Raw genomic sequence first — 25,805 nt, 5'->3', positions numbered from 1 at the left:
AACTTCTTTTAGAAACATCTGCAACAATAATTCAACAATGGTTACCTAAAAAGCCTCCCACTATCTATTAAAATTTCTACCACATTAAATTTTAACTAGTGCCATTAGATGGTGCGCGGCTGTTCACCCGTCACAATGTAAATTACTTTAGATTTTAGTAAAAAATGATTCAATAATATGTATGTAATATGTATTGTTACATTGTAGATGTGGGGTATGCTCTTACACAACAAAAGTAAGAACAAATATGGTGCGACATTTACAATTTCATTCAGAGGAAAAATCTGTTCCTGATACTGCTCCAGTTAACCCCGTCCCGTGTTTGGAAAAAAATGAGAAAATGTTTGATAAGATGATTAACTTAGCTTCTAGTTCCCATTCTTCATCTAAAATGGGAGCCATAAACAAATCGGAAGTCAAAGGTAAATATGTGTATCTAGCAAAGTACCAACTTATTTTTGTATGATAAAGTTTACAAGATACTGAAAGGGTTGTTGCTAATGTTTCGCGTTTGCCACATTGTATAAGGGTCTAAAACAATACTATCAAGAACTTTACTCCATTTGAGCAGTGGTATATTTAGTTTAATCGAAATATAGACAATAATTTGAAATAACTAATATAAAAAATTTATTTGGCTCTTACTTAATTTATTTACACACTTACACTAAACATTATTCTTATCCTTATAGATTTTAAATGAAATATAGAGGCTAATTAATTGAAAGAGACCTTATCTTGCCATTGAAGAACTTTGCTAGCCAATTAGCTTATAGAATACTTTTGATTCTGATTGCTCATTTATGTACAAAAATCAAAAAATATATTTTACAGAGATAATTTCCAAATTCAAACGATAGAGTTTTAAGTTAAAGTTTTACCCCTAAAAAATTACACACAGAAGTGATAACTTGCTTCAAGGAGAACAAGCTCAAATCTCTACTCTGAAAAAGTAAAAAAAATTTCATATGGAAAAAATGATTAAACATGGAATGTCGGTTGATTCGGATATTTTCATTGATTTTCATAATGTCATATTGTAAATTAAGTAATACATAATACCTTACACTTCCACAGGGGTTGTCGTCTGCCGTTAATTAGTAGCTCTCTTTTTTGTTTGATGAAATGGACACGGATACAATCGATGCGGGCATAATTAATTGGCTGAAAGCCTTTACTGTCGAATGCTCAAGATAGTTTAAAAAACCAGGAAAATTAATGAAAAAGTGTTAAATAGAACTAATGGAGCCTATTCACTATAGAACATGGTTAATTGCAAAAAAATCCTATTTTTATAGAATTCTACAACTTAAGATTGAGTTGAAAACCATAAGGGGTTGGGACTACAACTGGTAAATGCTATCTAGCAGAAAATAGTGATTAAATGGCCAACGTCCAACGTGTTGTATGTACCCCTTAAAGTATACTGGGCGTTCATCTTGTTACAAATATGAAATATATTGAAATTTAAAGAATATTTCATAATAATATAACCTTAATGAATAAGAAAGATGGAAAAGCTGGAAACACCTTATGAATTAAATTATCCTCCATTCTGAAAGAGTGTAGACTAATAAATCAATTGGCCACCATAGCCGTAGTCACATTTAAGAACAATTTATTATTTTATTTTAAATTAAATAAAAAAATGTGGGAATTAGACAACATTATTAATCAAACTGTAGAACCTCTCATGATTAATTTAAACAATTCATCCACTAGTTCTTCGGAATAAAATACATATATTGCAAATATGTATATACTTTAAATATGTTATAGGAAATATTTGTAGACTGTTGTATATAATATAGTAATTTGTAGTATGTATATCGTGTATATATTATAGTAGTCTGTAGTTTAGTATATTTTGTATTTTTATTTTTCATACTTACATGTATATACTCGTATTTGTAAATAATTAAATAAAAATAACCCATTGCAACGGCTATGATGGTAAGGGTCTTCTTACTTTTGGGAGGATTCAGAGGTATTAATATAGAGAGAGAAATAAAGATATCCTTCAATTTTAGAAAGAAAAGGATGGCCATTCGGGATATCTAGGTAACCGCTTACATTTTATTATGGTCAATTATGGGGAAAATATATCTCTGTCCAGTTATTTATTTATCATTGGCATATTTAAATATTCCAAATTTTGGACGTACTAAAAATTAAAAAAACTGGAACACAGATGGAAATTACTGAAGAAGGAACAAGTAGAAAGAACATATTTGAATAAAAGGAGCTTATGCTCCAATGCATAAGAAAACTGAATTTATATTTTTCAAAATATAACACAGGATTCAGTTCTATTCATTCTGTTCCCCGAATAAATACGAATTTATATCATACAAAATATGCTTAAAAAAAAAAAGAAAAGGGTAGTTAGGTAGAGGTTGAATTGAATTTCTCGAATGAAGTGGGAGATCCATAACAAATTAATTTCTTCAAAAACTTGAATCAATAAATCAGAACTGACTACTATGATACAATACGTGAACAATGGAATATTCAAATATTTGAAGGAAAGCATAACAAGACGAATGGCATGTTACCATAATATCTAAAGTTGAATTTGACAGAATGTGACATTGAAACTTTTTTAAATATAAAATTATCGAGGCTATTTTATAACTTTGAGAGTGCAAAACTATTATCGAATTTTCATTCATGTTCTTGTTGGCTCATAATAAATTATATATTTTTTAGATATTGACATAAATGTTCCGCACTTCGTTCCATCCCACACTCGTTACACATGTTGTGCTCAAGACTGCAATTACATTTGTCCAGAAGAAGCTAACCTCCGTCATCATCTTATTGCACTTCATAGTGAGGAATCTTCTTTTATATGTGTTCATTGTAAAGTTAAGTTGACTTCAATTGATGCAGACGGTTTGATTAGACATCTCAAATTACATGGTCTTCAACTTTATAAATGTCATTATTGTAATTACCTTAGTAATCTAAAACATAAAGTTGAGAAACATTGTAATGACTTTCACATCGATTCACAAGTGAAAACTACAACAGTAAGGTACATGGAATCAGAACCAAAAGATTCGACAGATGATGATGGAAAGAGCGTAACGTTCCCTACGATATTAAATCAAACTAAATTGAACAAGCCTTGGAGATGTTGTATGTGTAAGACTAGATCAGGAACCCAGGAAGGAATTCAGAATCATGTTTTAGAAAAACATGATATCGATTCACAGTATAAATGTGCTTTATGCATTTATAAGACTAATGATAAAAGTACATTCACAGAACATTTCAAACAAGAACATAATAATCAAGACATTAATATTGTTTATGTTTACCGGAAAATTGAAGACGAACCCAAAGATGATAAAGACTCGGATTCATTCGATACTACTCCATTATGGCAAAGAGACAGACCAAGAGTTCGACATATTAGGTGAGTTTTTATTTCAATTTGTTTAAAAGACGTAATTTATAGATTTACTTGAATATTCAGTCAAATAAATAAATATTTTTTCCAAAATAACTACCATATTGCTATAAGCAAGTTGGCATTTACAAAATAATACATTTCATAACAAAATTGTTAGAGAAGAGAGTTAAACTAAAACAATTGAAAATTTAAGGTTTAGGTTTATTTAGCAGCACTTTGTATTATGTACAGGACAGTAGAAAGTTACAAAAAGAAAAAATCAACCAGTACTTAAGAAAGATAGGGTTATATAGCCCAGAAAAACCACACGTAGGAGCAACAACTTTGTATGGAAAGTAAAATTTGACGTAAAGTACCAAAGAATCCACTTGCAAAACAAGCTCAAATCGCAACATTGAGAAAAATGAAAATTTTCTTAGCTTAATTACAAGGATATGTATTTTCAGGAATTATAGTGGAGTTGTGACAAAGTCAAACAACAAAGTATACAAACTCTAATATATTTCCGAACTTTCGAATACTTATGTATTCATCGTCTGGGAATTATTTACTTAAGAATTGTGGTGTGTTAAATTTTGTAATATCTCTTAAAAACTTTAGTATTTAATTCAGTATTTAAATTGACAGCTCTTTGTTAGTAGTAGCTACTTTTATATTTTCGAGCGTGGCTATTTGTTTTTATTTTGGAGGAAATAGGGATAACGAAAAATATATAATCTGACGATTTTCACAAGCAATCCGTCGATAACATTTAATGCATGCAGCTGCGTGATGCCTATAATTCCCTCTTCGCATTTCTATTTCTCTCTCATTCTTTCTCTATTACTCCCACTCTATTCTCACTCTGGTTTCTATTGCTATGACGGTAGTGTCGTGATAGAATTTAGAATCAATCCCAAATCAGTTGGTAACTAATTTAGGATCACTGTAATGCACATGCTTGATTACGAATCTATTCAGGATGCTGATTTACCGCGAATGATTTAAGAACCATAGGTAGTTTATCTACTCATCGTGTCGTTTCTTGTTACATTCAAATTTTGTTTTTTGTAATTTAGAGTTCAGGTTTTTTTATGTGAAAAGCAAGCACGGAGGATGAAACTTTTTTACACTAGAGTAATTCGAATGGTGCCTGCCGTGTGGAGATACCTGTGAATATTGATCTTGAACTTCTGTAGGTTGTATAGTTCAAGTTAAATAAAATGACGTTTTTTAAAATATGTAAATTAATGTATGTAAGTGTTTACCAACGTTCAAATCCTATAACATGGCTTTGTAATCTTTACCACAACTAGCGCATAAACTACCATCAGGTGAAACGATGACGGTGTTCAAGTAACCGGTATGACCAGAATGGTTGATCTTCAAACGACAATTAGTCAAATTCCATACTTTGACTACCCTATCCCAACCTTCTGATACTATTATGGGGTTAATGTGATTAGGAGAGAACCTTAAGAACGACACCTGTAATAATTCAATTATAAATACACTGAAAAAAGTTATTAGTTCAATGGAACACGGAAATATTTTTAGTGTCCATATCGTATGGAAATATTCGAAATGAAATTGGCTATAAATATGTATATTTCTCAAGTTCTGTTAATTAAAATTGTAAAAACCCCGTGTGTTATAATTATTATATCAATGTAAATTAAATTATTGAACCAGTTTATCAAATATACAATGAAAAAAGAAGAAATATAGTTTTTAACATATTTTTTTCGTTGTAGGGGTATTCTCTTTGATGAATCGTTGCCAGTTACCTCAAAAAGTTCCAAAAAATCAGTTAAACCTCCTCCACCAATACCTACTTCTGTAATAAAATCCTCGGCTAACCTAGATTTATCAATTAACGCGGTAGCAACTGGAAGTGTAGATGTTTCCAAAAATATTGAAAATAATTTGCCAAAAAAAGAAAAGACGAGTGAGGTTACAAACGTTATTGTTATAGATGACGATATAGATGTAGAATCTGTAGTGAAAACAATAGAACACGCTGTAGAAGCCAGTGTTGAAAATGAATATTCTGAAATGAATTTAATAAACTTATTTGGTGATTTTGGACAACCATTAAATAAACAATTAAAATGTCCAGTATGTAACAATTTCAAGTCTAAAAGGATTTCAGATGTCATCTTTCACCTGTTTAAAGAAAAAAGAGTATACAGGTATATATACCTATAGAGCACTGACAATACAGTTCAACTAATTCATCTTGTTTTATAGATATAAATGTGGAATTTGCGGAGATGAAACCATTACCTATAGATACATGGCTAAACATGTTCGAGAACATAAACAGGAATTTGATCTTGATAATATTATTACCATGCCGAGGAATCCCAAGCTAGAAATTTGGTTACAGATGTTGATAAGAATACAGTGTGTAAAAATAATTGCTTCCCTTTCAGCACCCGCAGATGTACCTGTTACCGAAAAACATAAGGTATTGTGCAGATATTGCAATAAATGGTAAGTATTATTATTCTTCCTAAAAGTACATATGTTTTTATTTCCCGTGTTTTGTCCTCCTAGATACGGACTTTGAGTTTTTGGGTTGAAACTTTTTTCAATAACTTCTGTCCAATACACAACTGACTTTAGACCCTTACAAGATGCCAAGTCTAATTAAAACTAAAGGAACTAACCATATTTATTTTCGCAATATTTGGTCAATTCATTTCCATCTTTGTTTCCTCCTTTGTTTATTAATGGCGTTTGCTGTCTCCATTATTTTTGTTCGTTAATTTATTTTTATTCTGATGTGTTTTGTTTGTTTTTTTTTCTATTATTGCTCATTGAAAAATATAAAAACAAATCCATCTATCCATCCTCTCACATCAGTAGATAATGTATACTGAATAATTTAAAAATTTTTATTTGATGACAACTTTTACTCAAATTTATTCTATTTTTTATTTTTATTTCACAATAAGTTTCTGATAATTGGTAGTTTTCAGAGGTGCTTGTTTCAGTTAAAATATTTTCAATTTTCTACAAATTCCAGTTACACAAAAGTGGGTCCTAAAATTATTTTTTTTATGGAATGAAGTCTTCGATAAATTTCATTATCATATTTCAAAACGGTTCCATTTTTTTAAAATTTTTTTTTAATTGACGGAAATAAATTTTTTAGAAACTTGAACTATATAGGAACTATAAGAAGTTAAGGAAAGATATTTATCTGCTCTCCAAGATACTATTTTGCGTTTTTTGTGTTGTACGATACCATGCCATATACATTTTTGCAGTTTTTTTTTAAATTGAATTAAAACCAGCCTTTAAGTGAAAATTTTCTTTGAGTCAGTTGAACTTTTTGCTGATTTCTTGTTACATAAGAATTCGCCTCAAAAATTATTTTCACTGTGCCATTTACAAAAACTAAAATATAACAATTTAGTGATTTTCGAATTCAGATCTCATAACACAAGTAACAATAAAGTTTAGGTATGATTCGGAATGAGGTGCTAAAAATATTAATAGATTTGACTCAGAGAACATTCGAGCGATTGTATTGTATATTGTACTAATTATAAAATTATTCAAGTAAGACTTCCAGATAGCTCAACCGTTTTGAAAACAATGGATGATCTCACCTGTTGTTGCAACATCAGAACTTGAACCCTTAACAATATTCTAATGCACAGAACTAATTTATATGGTAAAAAATTACATCAAAGCAGAGTGCACTAGATTCCACAATAATCACGGTCAAATTTCCGTAAACAGCAGGCTTTTATGAAGTATATGATGATGTGATGTTTGATGATAAAACATTGCAGAGTGAGCCACAAATTATTGCCACCTACCTAAATCTTTTCTTCAAAAACTTTGTATAAGGTGCTCAGAAGTTGACGCTGTTTTCTCAACACCACTCCATTCAACATTAAAAATAGGGAAAACTCATATATCTAAATTAGACGGTTATATTGACTAATGCCGAAATGTCAAAAAACAATATTTAATCTTATCGTTTATGATGAATATGATAAGGTTTTTGAAAGAGTCTGTAAAATATTCTCTCTATAGTTTAAAGCACACTCATACAATAGCGCACAAATGTAAAACACTCCCGACAGTTTGTTAAAGAGCAAAACAAACTGTCATAAACATTGAATGCGGATGAATATATTGATTATCCAGACAAAAATTTTATTTTTTCTAAAAACATTTAATTTGGAAGTAGGAATACCTATCAGTAAAAATTCTCAAAATTGTTGAAATAACCTAAAACAGGAAGCCTTTAGGTATAATATGGTTCGAATAAAGTTATACACTTGGAAATTATCAATAATTAGAAGTATGGAGGGGTTCCATTAAGAACAATTTCAACTGAACAGAGCTACGCTTTATAATTTTTTTTTAAATATTACTAGTTTTCAATATACATGTACTGTAGCTCATTGTGGTGCACTCAGGACATTGCAGTTCTCATTGCTGTGGTTTACCACTGTATATTCGAATATATATTTCTTCCAATATTATCTTCAAAAATCAGTTCAATTGAATTATATTTGTGACTTCATAAAATATTCTCGAATTTTACCAAATAAAATTTTAATGGAAAGTTATTTAAGACTACTGTAAAAGAATGCATCCCAATTTTAGGTACAGAAATGAGCAAGAAAGAAACGAACATGCGATTTTCCATTGGAATTGTATCCCGTTTAAATGCAGTCTGTGTAGTTTCAATTCATTCACACGTAGTTCTATGATGAATCATTTTAATGAAACTCATGTTTCCGAAAATGTACCCAGTATTGTGGAAGCGGGACCTACTGTAGCAGGTGAACTTCAATACGCTGATTTTTTGCACGTAAAGGAAATTGAGGAGGAAATGGCTAAAATGAAGTCAGCAGTACAAACATTTAAAAAGGTAGAAAATTTGAAAATGATACAGTGGATATGAATAACAATTATTTTCATGAAGTATTTTTATGTATTTATATGTTTCTAAATCTTCTTGATTTTAGGTCTCTTCTGTTTCAAAATTTGATTATATATAATGACCACTGAATTTGGTGAATATAATAAATTATTGAGCATTTATCAAATGTACAGGTTAGTTTACAAAATCTCCAACTCGTAATGAGGAATGTGATAAATATCATGATTTATTGCCGGGGTTCGTGATTTTTTTATTTAAATCGGATTTTGTAATCAAGTCTTCAAATTTATTGTTATTCATTACTTTATAACTGTAAAAGTAATATAGATCTTAAACAGCATCATAAAATATAATTGAAGAAAATTTCATGCTAGAAGTTACGCCTTTTATAAGTATTTTCAACACTGATGGATCATCAGATATAAATCAACGAATTCTGCTTCTTGGGCCAGTAGAATAGAGTGAAGGTTTTTTTTAAGTACTTACTACCTAACATAACCAATGTTTGTTTTCTTAATATCCATAATATTAATTAATTTGAAATTTAAACGCTCAAGCATGCCAGCCATTGTTCAACGTTTTATTTTTTACGGAGGCTCGAAATTAGAACTACTTCTGAAATCACGTGATTGTCACGTGTCAAGCAGTTGCGCAAATTGAACGAATTTTCGTGAAGTTAGAGACTTTTATCAAATTGCCAATAACGAGTTGGGGATTTTATAAACTAACAAGTAAATTTGATTAATATGAAATAATTTATCATATTGCAATTATTACTAAGTAGAGAGATTATATTGTTTGGGAAGTTGTTAATTACTCTTTCATTTTTGTACTTTCCACGCATCAACTATGAGTGTTTCACATTTATATTCTCATTACAAGATTCCTTGGTAGAATGGATGGTTTTATAGATTTTAATATCGACTACGACCACTAACTTTGCCACTCGCACCCAACTTTTGTTCTGATTATCCCTTTGTAGTCATTTGCTATCACTTCGCGCACAATTGCTGCTTTGTTGTTATGTGTATGATGCCAATTATGTATGATTGCGATTAACAGGATTAGTTTATTTGACAAAACTGATGTTGCATAGTTCATACTCAGTTGAATTCAAAGTTGGAGGGGTGAGACAGTAAAGGCATTCATTGGTGTTCAAAATGCACCAGTAACAATTCTTAGTACAGTGCTTTGCAATATGTCAAGTTGTTTAAATATGTTTTCTCACATGATGCTTGAACAATGGAAGCGTAGTCGATTCTTGATATTACGAGAGCCTTATAGAGATTTATCAGACTCATAGAATCAGTGCCCCATTTATGGCTGACAATTTTTTTTAATATATTAAGGCCATTTTTGGCAGACTTTCTTAAGGTAAATATGATGTTTCCACGTAAAATAATGCCCAGAAACTTAATACTGGGAGTATTATTTTTTTCAATTTATGTATTTATTCCAGACAAGTATTGCAGAAGTTCTAGTACCAGAGGTGATTATTCCCAACATGATTGACGAATCAGAACAAGATGGTACTGTCCAAGGAATGTCTTGTGAAGCGACAGAAGTTCCGGAAACTAATTTTGAGGTAGAATTAAGAGATTTACAAATGTATCCTAGTTTATTGATACATTCTACAAAACTTCCTTTTTTGATTTCTGCATATTCATTATATCTTATAAATTTAAAGTTCTAATACATAAAAGTTATAAACCAACTTCAACTATAGGTAATCAATTTTAGATAAAAAGGGCCTCTTCATCAATATTTTATAATATATAAATATTAAAAATAACTTACATCAAATTGACCAGCCAGTGTTTTCAAAGTTCTATAGTAGTTACCTGTAGCATCGATATTCATCACACTCCGTTCTTATGAAAATGTTCCAGCCCTCATTGATATTTCAACATTGATAAGATACCGGTTAAAAAAAGCATACATATTTCAATTATGAGTTTTAAGTATATACTTTCTTAGATTCACTGAATAAAGCAGAGCATACACGGTCAATAATACTGACAGTATCGAAAAATATTGTCAGTAATACTGATCGTGTAATCCGAGGTATTGAAGTACTGAAGAGGGTACTGAAGATTGATGCTTCAATCCATTCATTCCTCAGTTCTGGTCGCCGAGTAGTGGGGATACTGACAGTAATAATGACCGTGTGGCCGGGTTTGCTTCATTCTTCAGTAATGAGGCGGGTTTAGGTTGTGAAAACACGTGCCATCTAATTGATGAAATCTTGGAGTTCGACGTTGGTTTGCTTTTTGTAGAGTTGCCGTTTATTTTCTCTGAAAACGTGAAGCCTGCTTATTTTCTTACGAATTTAAGTTAAATTACGTTATTTAAATTAAGTTAAATTAAGTTTAATTACGATAAATTTATCTTCCTCAGTTATTAAATTGTGCAAAAACTCGTGCATCCAAAGTAAGTACAAGATTATTTTTAAAATACTGTGAATTTAACCCTCTGGGTACCACGGTCCTCATGAAAGTCAAGTACCACAGGGGTCCTTTTTGGACCCCAAATATTTTTTTCCATTTTAAATCTTGGGTTATTGAATAGGAAGTTGAAACTTGGTACTTTCACATGTTTTTGAATGCTAATAATGAATTTTACCTTCAAGTTTACTCATCTTTTAACTTATGCCCAAAAATAAATAAAAGGTGCAACTTGTTTTTTCTTGTATTTTCTGAAGAAACAATATTTTAAAACGGAGTTTACAAAGGTCATACAGCAGAGAAAGTTAAATTCTCGTAAAAGTGTTGGGTCCCAAAAGGACCCCATGGTACTCGGAGGGTTAATAACGAAAATATTAATCATAACTTCATTTACATTTTGTTAAATAATTTGCAGATGGAGGATAATATGGACGAAGATCTTAAATTATTTATTCATACTTTTGAATCCATGCCCGAATTGTGGAGCTCCACAGATCCAAATTACATGAAAAAAAATAAAAGGATGGAAGCCTTAAATAAATTATTGCCTTTGTACAAAAAAATAAAACCTAACGCGGAAATTTCCGATGTCAGGAAAAAAATAAATACATTAAGATCAAATTTTCGAAAAGAACTTAAGAAAATTGAATCTTCGAAAAGGTGAGAATATATACCAACATTTTGATTTTCTTAGTAAAATTTTATTTAGGCATTAGGTATAGTTGTTTTTATAATAATTATATAAAAAAGAAAATATGAAATGAATTTATTATGTTATTAAAGGTCTGGATGTGGTACCGAAGACATTTACACTCCGTCGTCATGGGTATTTTATGCTCTTCAATTTCTTGATAAAATCGAGCAGCCATTCGAAACCCACTCGTCGATTGATGTGGAAAACGAGGAAGAGGAACAGGTATGATTTTGATTGTTTGGTTTTTACCATAAATTTCAGTATTAAATTTTTTGAAATAAAAAATTAACATTTGCAAAAGTATTATGACAAATTATTATGTAAGATTAAAATATGTACAATATTTATCCCTTGTGGATTTTGCGTCGCTTGCATTCCTACTATGTTCTTCACGAAGACTAGCCCCTACATCTATGCTTTCAATTTCGTTTTGTGCACTAAAGTTTAGAGATTCCTTTTTTAAGTAATTATGCAGATAGCAGCATGCTAGTGTAATTTTTGTTGCTTTGTCAGGACCAAGATTTATTGGCTTTTGAAACACACCAAATCTTGATGCGAGAATGCCAAAGGCATTTTCGACTACACATCGAGCTGTGGACAGTCGTTTATTGAAAGTATCTTGCTCCTTTGTACATTTTTTTTGAGGGTATGGTTTCATAAGGTTGCAGTGCAAAGCAAAGGCCTCATCTGCCACAAAAACGTAAGGAAAATAATCCTCTGAACCTGGTAACTTTGTGGGAGGTGGAATATGCAATTGCTTTTTTAGAAACAAATCCCAAAATTTTGTATAAAAGAGGACCCCACCGTCGGAGATCCTACCATTAGCTCCTACATCCACCATTATAAATTCCTTATTTGCATTGACCAATGCCATTAAAACAATGCTAAAGTGTCCTTTATAATTATAATACAGAGAGGAGGTATTAGCCGGTTTTTTTATGGCGATATGCTTTCCATCAAGAGCTCCGAGACAAGTAGGAAAGTGGCAGTTCTTGCTGAATTCTGCTGCAGTTAATAACCATTCCTCTTCTGTTAAGGGAAGCTGTAAAAAAAAAAATATTTTTTAAATAATAATAAGATTGTTATTATTAGTAGTAATAAAAATTTGCTGTAATTAGTTACAAAGAATGTCAATCATTTTTAAAGCATGAAATATGAACATCGAGGAATTTTTTAACTCTTGTTTTATTTTTTAGGCTCAAGAAACTACAAACATAATTCCAGAGGACGATGTTATCACTCAGCCTTCGACTTCAATAAATTACAACAGAAAATCCAAAAAACAAAAAAAATGTAATAAACAATCAGATTTGCTGAATTTAGCGTGTGAGTACCTGACCAAGGAAAAAGAAGGAGATTACAATCTTAACTTAGCGAAAGTTTGGGCTACAAAATTGCAAAATTTGGATGCGTCCCAAAAAATACTTGCCGAAAAGGCCATAAACGACATTTTATTTGAGGCTACAATGGGGAATCTGCATCACAACTCCGTTAAAATCAACGAGCCGCAATCTTCCTGCCTCCATTCATCAAATCCTTCCCAAATACTGAACGGAACCCTTCCTAGTCCAGTCCATGTCCCTTCTACCACCACCACTTCCCCCCAAAAAATTATGATTTTAAACAATAATAACAATTATGATCCAATCGATGATAACGGCATTTCATCAAAAAATAACTTGAAGGACTACTATCATACATTTTCTGAATAAAATAAAATTTTGTAAAGTGTATAAATGCCTATACATACTAATAAAATATTTTACTAATTGAATTTTTTTGTTCAACTTACCTTGATATAATCTCGAAGCACATAGATGAGAGTTTCACATGTTTCAATTATCATTGAACTAATTGCTGCTGGGGAAATCAATGCTGAGAACTTGAGGTCAGCAAAATTTCTTCCTGTCGCCAGGTATCGCAAAGTAACAGCGAGTCGCTCTTTTGGACTGATACTTTGTCTCATATTAGTGTCTTGCTTTTTAATATGAGGTGAAACCATGTCCAATAAAGTTAAAAACGTTGTTTCACTCATTCGAAAATAATTTTTGAAATCTGCAGGATTTTTAACTACTATTTCATTCAATAGGTTTAAATGGGTGTACCTGTCTCTTTCCAACAGCCAATCCTTAACCCATATTCTTCTTTTTTTTCTTTTTTTTACAACAGCAGAAGCTATAACTATTGCCAAACAGGCTCTATCCATGTTAAGTTATCTACTAAAGGATGGAAAGCGGGAACTGACGAATAATATTGACAGTAATAATGACCGTGTGAATTAAACGAACATCAGTAATACTTTCAGTAATAATGATCGTGTAATCACAGAAAATACTGAAGAAGGGCACCTTCAGTACTTTTATCAATACCTACTGTCAGTTTTATTGACCGTGTATGCTCTGCTTTAGAGGTATTATTGAACTAATCAAACAAAAGTATAGTTTGGAAAAACTAAAAAACACGCTTTTAAAACACATCAAACTGAAAAGTCAAAATAAGCTTAAAACAATCATTAATGAAAAATCCTAGTATTATTGTGAAAAACCCTGGGGCACTCGAGAAATATGGAAGAAAGCTTCCCACGCCCATGCTCCAAGTTTTTATTTTGATGTCCTTTGAAAGTGTATTTTTCAGTTTAACTACATTTATTTTTCATTTTTCAGTTTCATATTTTGTTACAGGAAGTATGGTTTTCTGTATAATATACTAATTATAAATTTCCATAAAAATAGATAAATGAAAAAAAATTTGATTAAGAGAAAGAATTCATTTTCTCATGATAACATCCCAACCAACTATATTAATAATAATAATATAACTATTATAATAATTATAATTTTACAACAATATCTTCTATACATCATGACCGTTGGCGGGGCGTGCGGTAAGGAAGACGTTCAATAATTTTTTTAATCAAACATCACAACGAGGCGAAAGACATGCGGACGTACACGATTTTTCATTTCATTTTGTAACAGTCTCCAGGAGCTACTTCGGGTTGCCACGATTACTCTTCTTCGCCGGAAATGTATAGATAACTGGATGGTATTTGGCAAAATTATTTTTCCTATGCTCCGTGAGCCTTTTTGATATGTCTCATATAAAATATTTTTCCATGTCGCGTTGCTGCAATGTCATAAGCATATATTTTTTGAGCGTATTTACACCCTGCGTTTATAATTGATACCACTGTCGTATAATGGCCTCACTGCTTATATACCGACATCTCGTCGAAACTTGTATTGAACCATAACGGTATAGTTGGTAAGGTTGTCGAAGTACTAAATTTCCAACACGGAAATCGGATGCTGGAGTCCTCTGTCGAATGAAATTTTTATTAAAAGTCACTTGCTTTTAGTCCAAAGGAGAGTTACAAACAAACTCTCAAACCCACATACAGGTGAAGCTAATGAGAGCGTGTTAAAAATAAAATATTATACTGATTTAAATCACACATTTTGTATTTGGTTTGATGTTTTGAAAAATTTCTGCTTGTAGATTTGATACTTTCTACTATGCAATACCGGAAATATGTACATAATATGGAAATTTCAATGTAAAATATTTAATCAACTTAATTATTCTACTGGAGTCTCACTCTAATCTTTAAGTACTCTGCTTTTCAGTACTTCGGTACTGATTGAAATCAATCAGTATCAAAACAAGAGCATTAGTGGTTACTTAACGATACTTTTGAAAAAAAATAAATAAAAAGATGAAAAACGTTATTAAACAAATTTTTATCATATTATCCACATCTTTCAGCTTTGCAGTATCCAAATCTATCTTACGGAAATAGCCTCATTTTTCAAGGTGGTAACTTTTTAATTTAATTTGTTAAAATTTGTAGCTTCTCCAAAACCATTTCGATAAACATTTTGTCTTGAATAATATAAAAAACAGGTGGAGATAAATCTGGCGATCGAAGAGGCCACTTGAACGCATAATAAGAAACAATTCCTTTCCTAAAATATTTTCCAGTAATTTCAAATAGTTTTATATACTGTAATATTATTTTTTGTAGATCACTGACAACGTGAATGACTTAGTGGTGGTTACCAAAACTGACACGAATGTACCTCGAGCTGGCGATGTGTTTTGTTGCGAATATTGTCCTTATATGTCTGATTCAGAGATGCTTATTGTGTCTCATATATCTAGCCAACATGAGCACATGCATGTTAAATTCAAAATTTTAAATCAAGATAAATGTGAAAGGAAACTTGAAGATTATGTTGCTTGCGTAATATGTAGTGAAATGGGTTCTGAAATTAAAATCAGGCAACATTATCTGGAAGTTCATGAAGGGGAGACGTTTGGTATTTACAGGTAAATGGATTTAAATTTCAAAATATCGAATTTGGGTTAAATTGGAATTGACATTTTCATCAGATTTATTATTAATTACAAAAATCTGTTATATGAAAGTTCTGTATTTAGAGGTTATGATAAGTTGAGTTGAATGATTAAGGTTGAGTCAACATATCAAAACTTATTCACACCACTCATCCTTCTATTTTGTAATATTGTAGCTATCATAGAATGCTAATTTGTGTGTAATTTTTATTGTAAGCTTTTCCCAGAAGAGTATTACCCTGTCTCAGTCCTTGGAGGTTGTCCCTTTTAATAGGTTTCACTCCAATCTACCTTCTTTTCTAATGCTTTTTCTATTGTTCTCTAGCTGAGAAGGGCTCGGGTCCTATGAAGGGTTTGTCTGCCTCTGCTTTAGCGAGTCTGTCAGCTATTTCGTTTCCCTCCGTTTTGTCTCGGAATCCATTGCAGGGTAACTTCATTTATCTTGCGTAGCTCGTTTAATTTGTCTAGGCATTCCCAAATTAGTTTACTAGTTTGAATTTTATGATGTTGGAGCTTAAAGCTCTAATGGCTACTTGGCTATCGGACAGGATGATGATTAGTGTGTTGCACAGGCTTTCATAGTGTTTGGGTTTGGGCCCGTACACTTCTTTTCCAGTTCTGTTTGCTACTTTAGAGCCGTTCGTGCACCATTTGATTGTATTTTTATCCATTGCTCGTAGGATATTTTGATTCCACTTACTTCTACATCTTTGGAGATTCCGTCCCTGAACATTATGAGTGATGTTTTTTCAGTCACGCTTTCCAGTACTACGTGGAGAGGTGGGAGGTTTAGAATCACTATAATACCCAATTGATTTTAGCAGATTTTCGGTAGTTTGGTATATAATAATATCTTCATGTTTGGCATAATTTTATGAACACGAAAATTTTTTTTAAGAGTAATAGTTGTCCTTACGGATCGCTACCAACCAATGTTTCAACTATGTATATGGAAACGTCAAGTTTTTCACGAGTATGTGATTATCATGGGGGATAGAACATTTCTTTAATATCTAACAAATATAAATATTCATAATTTTAGGTATACTTGCTGTAGTTGTCGGAAAAGGTTTTTCAAAATGAATGGTTTAAAAATGCATTTTCAACGTATTCATCCTGGCGTACCAGTTAAATACATAAGTATATTAGAGAACTTGATAGAATCCCAACCAGATAAATTAGATTTATCTCTAAATAGCAGAAGTGCACTTGCTTCCTCCAGTCAAAAAACTTGGAAGCATTATCAGTGTACAGAATGCTCATATGAAAGAAACTTTACAGGAAGCAGTGTAGGCAATGTTCGAGCTCATATGAGAAATCATTTCAGAGCTTTTATATGCAAAGAGTGTGGTTCAAAGTAAGTATTGATTGTTTAATCTCTTCTAAATGGCAAGTAATCATTATCACACAATAAAGCTAATTCAATGTATTATCTATTTTAGCTTCAGAAGTAAAACAGATGCATTGAGTCATTGTCGCAAGGAACACAGTCAGTCAACAGATAATATCATACACGCACAAGATATTGAAGATCGATTCCAGAGCGCCTTGCGTACTGTTCTTGAGACAGCAGTAGTGGTTCCAAATCCAGATAGTCCAAACACTACCAGTATACATACCACTCCTTTGCAGGTTGCTATTAAACAAACTGCAAGAAAATCTACTTCATCTTCATCATCTCAAGTAAATGAGTATAGCTTTTATGGAGGGTCAATAGAAAATGTAGATTTGAATAAAATTATGACCTCTGTTGAAATGAATGGAGTATGTCTACAAATGAATGCAGATAAATTGGGAAAGATTTTTGATTTAAACCCGTTTGTTGGGTTAGAAAGATGCGACGCACTATTAGACAACACTGAGATCGACTATGACTCATGACAGTCATGACCAGATGCTAGTGGTATTGATTTTGTTTTGGATGGCTTTAGTGATGACAATTTTGAACTTGACAGCATAATTCCTTCGGTTGATGAACTTCTAACAGAAAGTTTATCGGATCCCGATTATTTTAAGGACTGGTCTCCATAGACACTTTGAACTTTCCAAGAGTTTTTGTTAACGTTAACTTCGATGGTCATTAGCGATAATATGTTTAGTTTAGAATTTTGACAAAACTTCTGTTGAAGATATGTCATATGTAGTACATTGAAATGTATACCAAGTAATTATTTTAATTCACTGCTTGTTGTCAGTTAAGTTCTAACGTAATTGTTGGTGATATTCATACTGATCATACTGTTTATCACACATTACCTGGTCCATCGAGACTTCCATAAGTCGCTGGTTCATGTACGCCTCGAAATACCAGGCAATGTAATAGTGAATATAGATTTAGTAGTAATAAACTGTGTTAGTACCTCATATGTAAAAAATAGAATCTGTCGTTCTGTTATAGAAACCTGCATAATTCTAACTGTTTCCTTCTTATTTACATTTTCATCAGTATAAAGTTGTTTGGTGGTACAAATGGAGCTAACACTCTGGCATTTTTAATAATCGGATATTTCTGGGTGTTACATCCTTCCATATTGGAAATTTTTGGCAGTTTGGAAAGAGTCAGTAATAGTATTCAAGTTAATTAGCAACACTAAGGGTATAGTTAAGTTTGGAAGTATCTTCTATATATAGTGCTAAACAAAACATTTATTATGTAGCTTAAATAAAAAAACATTATGTGATATATTTGTCGAATTTCGCTGGCGAGGTATCGTTGAGTGTTGAGTTTAGTGTACCAGGATAGAATTCTTATTTGCTTTATAAAATATCCAAAATTTGAGAGAACATACTTCAATATTTCATACTAAAATGAGACTATACATCTGTTTGTAGCAGATGAGTACAATAGTGGTATAGCATGTCGCAAACTACTGTTTAAATTTGCATAATAGACAGGCTTTCCTTTAACCAACTATCTTTTCCGCATTCAAAAAAGACACTATTTAACTAAAAGGAGTTCAATTGTTGGACATATCCGTATAAATCCTAAGTCCATCGGAGTCATCAAAAAGACTTCTATCTACTTGAGAATAGTATAAACGACTTTAAATAAAGCATTATTTGGTGAAATAGGATAATATGTTTCCTTCAGTGATTTAGTATGATTTACCAATGATGCATTAATGCGATACTTGTACAGAATTTTCCTGTAATTATTCTTCATGTTGAATTCATTCTTGTGTCAAGTTGATTCAGCATTAATTTATTTTCATAAAACCATGATTTTGTAAATATACATTAGCATATCAAAATCAAATCCTAAAGTTGTCTATGGACTATTTTTGATTTACTTTACCTTGAACAGTTTTTTGATAGTAAGTTTTTATTTCCAACTAAGTTGGAATTATTAAAACTATTGGTAATGGAACACAATGTTTACTATCACATTTGAAAGACAGTGTAATTGCTTGTAAACAATGTTGTGGGTGTATTCTTTTCAAGTCTACTTTGTGTCAAAGATCATTCCATAAAATCTTTTACTCAACATAGTTTACCGCTATATTTTCCAGTTTTATTCCAGCTTTAAATATGTGTAGGTTTTTATTAATAAAATACATCTTGTTTGCGAAAAATTCGAGATAAATTTTATGGGGTTGGTTTAGTGCTTGTTTGTTTGTAAAAACTTTCGAATTTCATATTTCAAGACAATTACATCTTGATAATGGATCGGAGGAAACTTTCATTGAAACAACGGCTCCATAATAATATATAAAAATCAGTTTGTAAGCAATGGAATTTTAGTATGGGTTTAAATTTACTACAACAAGAGGGAATGAAGATTCTTCAAGGTGTAAAAAAGGCATAATTAAGGTGTAAATGAAGTCAGTAATATGATTTTTCTTGCCCGGGGCAGGATTTTTTTGTAGAACATTAAAGAAATGTTGAATATATTGTTTCTGTTATATTAGTTTTGGCACTATTCTTGTAATTTGAAATTTCTTCTGTATAGTTTTCGTGTGAGATGCGTTCAAATTGATTAGCAAAAACTCAGTCAACTCATTGAAATATTTTTACTAGATATTTTTCTGATATCATGCCACATTTTCAATGGTAAGTATAAAGTTGTTTAAAACAAGTTGTTCTATTTCTCGTCAACTTATATATAACGTGTTTAATTTCCTGTTAACTTTCTCACTGATTTCCACAATAGTAAAAGTCCTATTTTTATGTTCTTAACATGCTTTTATGTTGAACTGATCATTATTTTTATAAAAGTTTTAGACTCTGGTCTTAGAATTACCTAAATCACGTAGTTACTGATGATGTTGTTCTGATATTGACATTTGAATTGATGATTAGCTACTGTATAGGTAGTATTCATGAAATTTGATAAGCAATATTTAGATAACATATATAAAAATCATTTAAAGTATTTAAATTTTAGACTTAAAAATTTCTCTATTTACGATATGAAGATATGATTCTTAAATATTCTTCCTTATTTTGTATACAGTCTTTCTGTTTTCAAGGAAGATTTAGTTATTTAAGTATTTTTGCATAATATGGCAAATGCTTGATTGATATTTTTTGCATATTGATAAAAAGCTATTTTTTATGAAAAAATTTTGTACTATAAATTGATCTGTGATTACAAATAAATTTTAAGAACTTATGTATAAAGGCTACTCCGTAAGTAAAATGATAAAACTTCAATTTCGTGTAACCTTGTAATAAAATTTTGTTACTATAAACTTTCGGAAAACTTTCGTTTTTTTTTATTCAACATCTATAAATACTTACACCTCTGATCCTTTGAGTTTTATTTTTTAACTATTAGTAAATTTGTTTTATTGATGTAAATATACAATTTCGAATGGGGTTGAGGATTCAAAATAAAACTGCCCGAGTTTCTTAAAATGCCAACGTTTCGATCTTTTATTTGATCTTTATTAAAGCTAAAAATATATGGTACATAATAACTCAAACATTGATAAAGATAAAGAAGTAAACAAAAAATTGTGAAATTAGAAGTAAAACAATAATCAAATAGTGTAATAATATAAATATATAAATGAATAGGACACACAGCATCTAAGACAAACTATATAACATAAATAAACAAGAACGTTGTATAAAATAGAAGAACAATGACATTTTCATTTATAAAGGGTGTTTCTATATTCGACTGACAACGCTCTACCTCAGAGAGATCTCAATAAATGATTCAATTGAATATAGGAATACAAACCCTTACGGGGTCTAGTTGCTGAGATATAGCATGTTCAAAATTTTAAATCAAAAATGGTAAGTTTTAAAAGAACGTGTTACATCCATACAAATTGGCCATTTTTCAATCATTAGAACCTAGAGATTTTTAGGTGCGTATGGAATTTTCACACTAGTATTTACAAAAGAGTCGTGCTAATCGAAATTTTCCAAAACATGGGTTATATACCGATGAGGCTAGATTTACTAGGGAAGAAATTTTCAACTCTAGAAAAAGTCACATTTGGGATGAAGAAAATCTGCACTTTGTTCGTGAAATGGGATTTCAGTATAAACATTCGGTTAATTTGGTGAGTAGAGAGAATTGTTGGAGAAAGTACCGGTTAAATATTAGACAACCTGATGGGGCATCTGTTCATTTTGCTGCAGTGGCAAGAAGTTACTTAAAGAGTCGTTTTAGAGAAAAATAGATTGGTCTCGGTGGACCCAATTGTTGGCCTCCAAGATCACCTGACTTAAATCCTATCGATTTTTTATTTGGGCTTATATGAAGTCCTTAGTGTACGAAACAATCATCGAATCTAAAAAGATCTAATAGCTCGAATTCAAGCTGCGGCAGAAATCATTCAATCCCATCCAGATTTATTCTCAAAGACACGTTTTTCAATGACAAAACGATGAAATAAGTGTATTGAAGTAAGCGGCCAATAGTTTGAACAACTATTGCAACTTTGTCAATTTTGTTATTGTTGTAATACAGTGTTGTTTAAATTTAATTTGTGCTATTATAATTTATTTTCATTGCCAATTTTGTTATTATTGTATATCTCAGCATCTAGGCCCCGTAACGTATTCCTATATCAAAATAAATCATTTATGTATTAAAATCTCTCTGTGGTAGAGCGTTGTCGGTCGAATATAGAAACACCCTGTATAGATATTGATATTATTTACATTATCTGATTATTATTTTACTTCTAAGTCCACAATTTTTTGTTTACTGTTTATCTTCTCAGTGTTTTTAAAGATCAAATAAAATGTCGAAACTTTGGCATTTTAAAAAACTCTTGAACAGTTTTATTTTGACTCCTCAATCCACAACACCATTTGAAGTTATATACTAGGAAGGACAATAATATTAACAATGGTAAATATACAATGTAATACTACTGATGATCTATACAAAACAATGTTAGGCCCCAAGAACTATCATCGACACTAATGCAAATATGGAGTATTTCCTGAAGATCGTTGAAAAAATTATTGCACAATCCTGCAGAAACAAAAATTTTATACCTGTGCGATAAATAAACTATTTTTTACACTAATTGCCCAATATAATATAAATTTACGTAGTGCATTATATCCCTGTAATTTGTGCTTATAATGAATATTCCACTATTGTTCTATTGACATAGAGAAAAGTTGCCAAATAATCATCATGTTCTAATATAAACCTTGATTATGCTCAAATTGAATAATTTGAAAAAGTTGCATTGATTTTATTTGATGAGTATATACTCAGATATTATCCCTAAAGGATCTTAATTTTTTATATATAACTAGCGATCAGCCCCACTTTGAAATGGTAGTAGAGCATATTATGCATACAAGTTGTCTCTGTTTGTAACGATAATATAACTTTAATAATTTTTCCTTGACTATGTGTAAAATTTTATTTTAAACAGAAGTTATACACCACACAAAGAGAATCATCAGTGTAAAAACCTAAATAAATTTATTTTTTTGATCATTCATAAGATATAATTTATATAAAAGACTATGGAAGTGTGCATGAAATTCTTAAGGTAAATAACTTGCAAATTATTACATCATATACAATTTTTTTGAAGAAATTAAGGAAATAGTAAGATATCCTCAGAATTTATATGTCATAACAGAAGTTTTTGTAGATATATAAAAGAGGAATATCCCATCATGCATTATTTGATATATCCAAACATCTGACACTTCTAACAATTATCCCATATTTATACAAAACCCTAGCAAATTACAAATCTAAACCTTCCTCATGAATTATTTTTGTTAAGTAATTTTCAAGTTTGGCCTGAACAGACATGGTTGGGAATGTTTTTAAACAAAATATAGTAACTACAGAAATAAATATTTTATTTGACTTAATTAAATTTATTAACTAGAAGGAAGTGTTAATAAGTTAGAGGTTAATTCACTTTCACATAAACGTGGTAGTCTATGAACTGCATTATTACTCCGTAAATTCATTTCAGTACTTTTAATCTTCCAATTATTATCACTGAAAGGGTCCCTAGCCAATGCAAACACTTGTTCGAATACTCCTACACATGTTTCTTGGACATGAAGTGTACCACACACAAGAACCATCACTAACCCATGCGGATTCATCCTTCCTTGTGTACCTTCTTTACTAATATTAGGATTGAAATAGAGATTATGCTGCATTCTAACATTTAATAATTCATGTGCTATATTTTCAGGGTTGTTTTCAATACTTATTGTATTATGATCATCATTTGATAACATATTGATTTTCAGTTTTGCATCTGCATAGAAATGTTCAGCTCCAACATTATTATTATTTAGAAGCTGAAAGAACCAACCAGCAAATTGTTCAGCAAGAGCAGTAATACTATTTTCATTTTCTTTAGAATTACTCAAACTGTCTTTATTACTTCTACAGCTAATAGATTTATTTTCAGGATTGATCCCAGATGCAGATTCATTCCAATATTCAAGAATTTTATCTATGAGTTCATTTTTTGTTATAGGTAATCTTACCATTACATTTCTGTCATCTAAGTATGAAAATAATACTTCTCTGGTGATTGACTTTCTTCTTAAAATACTTATCGCATCAGGTGAATATTTTAAAATGCCTTTTATTGCCTCTGAAATAAACATGTTTTTTTGAAAATACGGGTAGAAAAATAATTTTAAATATAACAAGGAAATACAAAACAGTAATCAATTCAAGAAATATTTATTACTGAACAGCATACAATTAATCTCTCAAAAATCAAATAATAGGAGTTTGAGGATAGATTTAAAAATTTTAGAAACCTTGTCACCTGTACACACAGGTATAAGTTATCCATAAGTAACCCAACATTGTCAAAGTTCCTATAGCCTTCCCAAAATTCACAAATCTGGGAAGGCAATAAGACCTATTGTTTGAAAACCTACCCATCAAACCTGAGAGTATTTCAGTGAAGCATTCATTAGAGTTTGTGAACAAAGTGAAGACTACAGAAATTGAAGATGGGTCTCCTTCTATGTAAGCTCATATATTCTCAGTGTGCCACCATATTCAATATAAAGAAGGCAAACAAAGACGAATTCATTTTGGAACTCAACTCAAATTAACTATCTATAAAGTTCACCTATGAAATGGAAAATAATGGACACTTGCCATTTCTAGATACTTCAGGAATTAGGAATAGTAATAGGCTAGAATTTAATGTATTAAAGAAAAACACCAGTACGTGCAGGTACATCCTGGCTGATTCTTTTCATTGTATCTGACAAAAGATGGCCAGTCTCAATCTCCTGGTATATTAGTTAATTCACTTTCCACTTACCATCAAGAGATACAATAAGGAAAAGAACTTTATTGAGGTTGTAGCTGTCCTCAACAGTTATGATAAAAGCATTGTAAATAGATTAATTAATTGTCATCGGTTTAAGAAATCTCTATGTGAAACAACTATTTTCCAAACCCAAAATGAAAAACAAAAAAAATTTGCTATAATAGCTTTTAATCCTGTTTATACAAAAGGATTGGAAAGAATATTTAACAGAGTGGGTTTTAAAATGGTTTATAAATCTAATAATACATTAAAACAATTGTTAGCTATAAGATACTCACATAACTCAGTGCACTTGAATTTAAATGGAAAGTAGCTAATGAAGACTCACCTTCTGTGGTGTTTATTTTCAATAGGCCTTGAGTAACAGTTTTTGCTAATGATAATAAATTATCCTCATCAAGTTTAGATAAAATGTCTACTATTCCTGGTTCCGGAGTACTAGTCATGTTTTATTTATACCATCCAAGCCATTTAGCAACAAATTTTTGTTGACAAAAGTAGAATAATAAATATTAGGTTATGCTGTAATAATTGCTTATTTTATTCAGTACATCAAAGTCCAGAGCACAGAACATACTCTAAGGTGTGGTATATTCTGTGGTCTAGAGAATTCATTTTTCACAAAGTACTCGATTATGTGAGTATTTGATAAACTAAAGGCGCGTTCATAGCACCCAAACCTCACTTAAAAATTGTGACTGCTCCATAGAATTAATGCTAAGTATAGAAATGACGGTATGTACGTAAAATTGTACTAATGGAAAAGTGAGGAAGAGCATCGGTTCACATATTGAATTCAAATTCAATGGGTTTATCATTCTCTCTTTATACTCTCAATTAAAATCAAAACTTGATATTGTCCTCTTTTGCCATTCCCTCTACTCAAAACTAAGTCGCGGCGATCTAATTAGAATAAAGTAGAAATAGGTAGAGAGTGGTATATCCATAAATATTATACTTCTATATGAACAGTTCTCAAGCATGCGCAGTATAGATAAAGTGTTTGGATGGATAGAGAAAATGAATACTGTCGGCAACGTAACGTAAAGACGTAACGTCCCATAAGAACTGTCCATATAGCATATGGGTACATCCATATATCTAATACACCGATAAGGAGCTCTTATGGGACGTTACGTCTCTACGTTACGGTGCCAAAAATATTAATTTTCTCTCTCGTTCGAGACATTTTATCTAAACTGCGCATGCTTGATGCGCGCAAAAGATGCGCAGGACTAACTGAAGCGCT

At 31.0% G+C, this 25,805-nt stretch overlaps 3 protein-coding genes across 5 annotated transcripts in view; 1 reads left to right on the top strand and 2 right to left on the bottom strand.

Annotated features, from left to right (window-relative positions):
• The window catches only part of LOC130890666 (uncharacterized), a 40,674-nt gene extending 20,167 nt beyond the window's left edge, over positions 1-20,507 (top strand). For 2 of the 3 annotated variants that reach the window (XM_057794880.1, XM_057794879.1), the window contains exons 10-18: positions 208-422; positions 2,710-3,421; positions 5,152-5,589; positions 5,648-5,893; positions 8,030-8,297; positions 9,769-9,894; positions 15,472-15,776; positions 16,846-17,160; positions 17,246-20,507. In XM_057794880.1, the coding sequence (XP_057650863.1) occupies positions 208-422; positions 2,710-3,421; positions 5,152-5,589; positions 5,648-5,893; positions 8,030-8,297; positions 9,769-9,894; positions 15,472-15,776; positions 16,846-17,160; positions 17,246-17,684 (3,064 nt within the window). In that variant the 3' untranslated portion in view covers positions 17,685-20,507. Of the gene's footprint in view, positions 1-207; positions 423-2,709; positions 3,422-5,151; positions 5,590-5,647; positions 5,894-8,029; positions 8,298-9,768; positions 9,895-11,168; positions 11,414-11,536; positions 11,670-12,643; positions 13,217-15,471; positions 15,777-16,845; positions 17,161-17,245 lie in introns of those variants that run through there. The other variant, XM_057794882.1, reaches the window with a different exon arrangement.
• Positions 11,433-13,851, bottom strand: LOC130890667 (putative nuclease HARBI1). The gene is made up of 2 exons (XM_057794883.1): positions 13,240-13,851; positions 11,433-12,489 (listed from the first exon to the last, which is right to left on the bottom strand). Exons 1-2 carry the CDS (start codon positions 13,651-13,653, stop codon positions 11,764-11,766), a joined length of 1,140 nt encoding a protein of 379 aa, XP_057650866.1. The 5' UTR covers positions 13,654-13,851; the 3' UTR covers positions 11,433-11,763.
• A 2,575-nt stretch (positions 20,508-23,082) lies between the features above and the next one.
• Positions 23,083-25,172, bottom strand: LOC130903702 (uncharacterized protein C3orf38 homolog). Its single transcript, XM_057815940.1, has 2 exons — positions 24,885-25,172; positions 23,083-23,857 (listed from the first exon to the last, which is right to left on the bottom strand). The coding sequence occupies exons 1-2, from the start codon at positions 25,000-25,002 to the stop codon at positions 23,121-23,123; spliced, it is 855 nt and encodes a 284-aa protein (XP_057671923.1). The 5' UTR covers positions 25,003-25,172; the 3' UTR covers positions 23,083-23,120.
• Between the last annotated feature and the right edge of the window lie 633 nt (positions 25,173-25,805).

This window comes from Diorhabda carinulata, chromosome 2 (genome assembly GCF_026250575.1).
Source record: "Diorhabda carinulata isolate Delta chromosome 2, icDioCari1.1, whole genome shotgun sequence".
NCBI lineage: Eukaryota > Metazoa > Arthropoda > Insecta > Coleoptera > Chrysomelidae > Diorhabda > Diorhabda carinulata.
Note: the sequence above shows the minus strand (reverse complement) of the source record. Positions and strands in the feature narration are given on the sequence as shown.